This window comes from Oculina patagonica, chromosome 4 (assembly GCF_052425735.1).
Source record: "Oculina patagonica isolate OP01 chromosome 4, crgOcupat, whole genome shotgun sequence".
In the NCBI taxonomy this organism is placed as follows: Eukaryota; Metazoa; Cnidaria; class Anthozoa; order Scleractinia; family Oculinidae; genus Oculina; species Oculina patagonica.
Window position 1 is genome coordinate 29,170,602 of NC_135761.1, and position 2,854 is coordinate 29,173,455.

The 2,854-nt window shown below is 41.3% G+C and overlaps 1 protein-coding gene across 1 annotated transcript; it reads left to right on the top strand.

Moving 5' to 3' along the window:
• Window positions 1–223: 223 nt before the first annotated feature.
• LOC144650125 (uncharacterized) lies at window positions 224–1,457 on the top strand. Its single transcript, XM_078509785.1, has one exon. It carries the CDS (start codon window positions 409–411, stop codon window positions 1,306–1,308), a length of 900 nt encoding a protein of 299 aa, XP_078365911.1. The 5' UTR covers window positions 224–408; the 3' UTR covers window positions 1,309–1,457.
• Window positions 1,458–2,854: the final 1,397 nt, after the last annotated feature.

The window sequence follows — 2,854 nt, forward strand, 5'->3', positions numbered from 1 at the left end:
AAACTGTGAAGTCGAAGAGAGTGCATTGGCGGCTAATTGAGATTGCCTTAGGCAACAACCATTCACAATAGAAAGTGAAACCCGATAATAAAGCAGTTAGCCAGAAGCAGTTAAGGCCTAAGGGTCGGGTCGCACTAGGCGAATCGATGTTTATGTAATGTCAAGAATCTGTCATTGGTTTCTAAATTTTAATGCAACCCCTGTTCTCCGAATATTGGCGGATTTCTAAAATTTAGCGATTCGCAAAAAACTTCAAAAGACACCGAAGTGCTGCCTTGAGGCAGGCTAAATTTTTGAAAATTAAACAATTATGTTTTTTTAGCCATTAATCTGTCAGATAAACCCATGCATGTGTTGAAATGATGGACTGAAGCAGTCTAAATTTCCATACTGCAAAAAGCAGTCAAAATGGATGGACACCGCTTTTACGCGCCAGATTATTTTCCACAATTTCCGTATAGTTACTCCATGTATTCCCCGAATTCCTATTCGCCAGAGCAGTACCAGCAAGCAGCAACTTGCAGCCAGTCTGAGTCGCCAGCTTCATGTGAGGGCAATATAACAAGCCCGGACTCTGAAAAGCAGCCGGGTAAGAAGTCCTACGACACGTGGTCGCAAGATCAGCAAAAACTTCTGGTCCAGCTTTGGGCTGAAAACCACGAGTTTATTGAGAGCAAAGAGTCCCGCAATGCCTGGAGAAACATCTGCGAAAATCTCAATGCCCGTGCAAAAACTAGCAGGACTGTAGACAAGTGCATGAAAAAAATGAAGTATTTGATTGATAAATACAAGGTGGCAAAAGAATGGAACCGCAAGCAAACCGGTGGCTCTATAAAGAAGAGTCTCTTCTATGACGAAATAGATAAAATTCTGGGTTGCAGGGATATCATCACCCTGCAATATGTATCAGAAGCTGGCGCTAGCACAAATCAACCTCCTTCCTCCGCCTGGTCGAGCTCAAATGGAGGGGAGAGTGGTGATTCACAACCCTCAACAAGTCAAGGAAACTCAGCGGCAAGCAGCCCTGCAAGTAGCGAAGAGAAGAAAAAAGAAATGAGAAGGGAGAGGAAAAAACAAACCAAAAAAAGGGCTCGACCTGAAGACGAAGATGATGACGAAGAACAAATAGAATTCAGTGAAAGCCTAAAGAGTTTCAAAGAAAGCAAGGAGAAGTTAGGGGCCTTCATAGACAACTTTTTCAAGACTCAAAAGGACCAGATGACGATGATGGGACAGTTTATGGGTGCACTAACTGACTATATGACAAATGCAAGCAAAAAGGAAAATAAGTGTGACGAAAAATGTTAGAGTTGTGAACACACGAAATTACTCAAAACCAGTGTGTTTTTTACTTTTCCTTTTTTGTTGTTATTGATATTTCACATTTGTTATAATTTAAAGACCTCAATCATATTTTTACTAGGGCAGAAACAGTTAAAACATTAACAATACGAAATAACTGAGTGATCGACATTTTTCAGTCAAACTAAAAAATAAAGTCCTTTAAGATATTACGGATATCCTCGCCATCTCTGACTGCATCATCATTATTCTCATCATGGTCGTCATTATCTCCTGGCCCGTTATCCTCCCAGCCATCACCCATTCTAATGCAAAAGTTGTGTAGGACTGCACATGCAATAGCTATCTTAACTGAAAATAGGATTTCACTATCCAGGCGCTTTTGCAGAATTCTCCAGCGTGATTTTAGGCAGCCAAAAGCACATTCTATTTTTACCCTAGCGCTCGAAAGCTCTCTGTTAAACTTTATTTCTCTTCTGTCTCTCGTTGCCTCGGGAAAAGGTTTTTGCAGCCATGGGGATATTGGGTAGGCACTATCACCCACTAAATATGGGCCAATATCGTGGCCATTGACATTTACTACTGGCATGGTCAGAATATGTCCAGCTTCAGCCCTGTAATACAGAGTACTATTGCGCAGCATTCTTGAGTCGTGTATACTGCCCGGGTTACCAGCAGATACATCTAGGAACTTAAGTGTTCCATCAGCCACAGCTTGGATACTAGAGTCGTGCTGCTGAAAACGACTGAAATAATCTACTGCGCTGTTTTTGGGCACGGCAATTTTTACGTGTGTACCATCAATTGCCCCGACAATGTTCGGTAGTAGTGAGAGGTTTTCAAATGTTTCTATACAAGCTGCCGTCTCGGCTGGCGTTTCTGGAAAGCGAATGTATTCATCCTTAAGCTCGTTTAACACTCGACAACATCTTGTACTGCCTCGATTACCATCGATTTAGCTACATTAAAACTAGGTCCTTGCTTGTGCCATGTGCCAACCGATAAAGCCCTATGGCCAAAACTTTTTCAGGTTTAATACATTGTCTGAATCTGGTGTCCTGCCTTAAGGTATTAGAACTGCTATAAGGTCAAAAATAAACCATACCTAAAAACTCGCTCTTTTCAAAGATATTAATAAAGTTAACACAAATACAAGAGATGGGGGCTTCTTTTAGCTTAGAAGTGGAGAAAAAAAAAGGCGAAAGTTGGTTGCTATAAGCGCCATTTTGCGATGTTAATGATTAGCGCTCTGCCATCAGAGTCGATATGACCTCGCGTTGACAGCAATATTACATGAATCGGCTTTACAACATGCGATCGTATCTACGCAGTTCGAGCGAAATTTTAGTAAAAGACGGCAAAATTCTTTCGTATTTCATCTTCAAATATAATTCGAAAGCATCGACTAAATCTATGCCTCTTTTTAAGCCTTCTAAAGCTCACAAAGAAGCTGTCTTGATATCCGACCCTCGCAGAGCCCAGAGAAGACGCAGCATGAGTTCCGTAACGCAATTGCGAAATTTGGCGTTGCTATGTGTATCATATTTGTTTA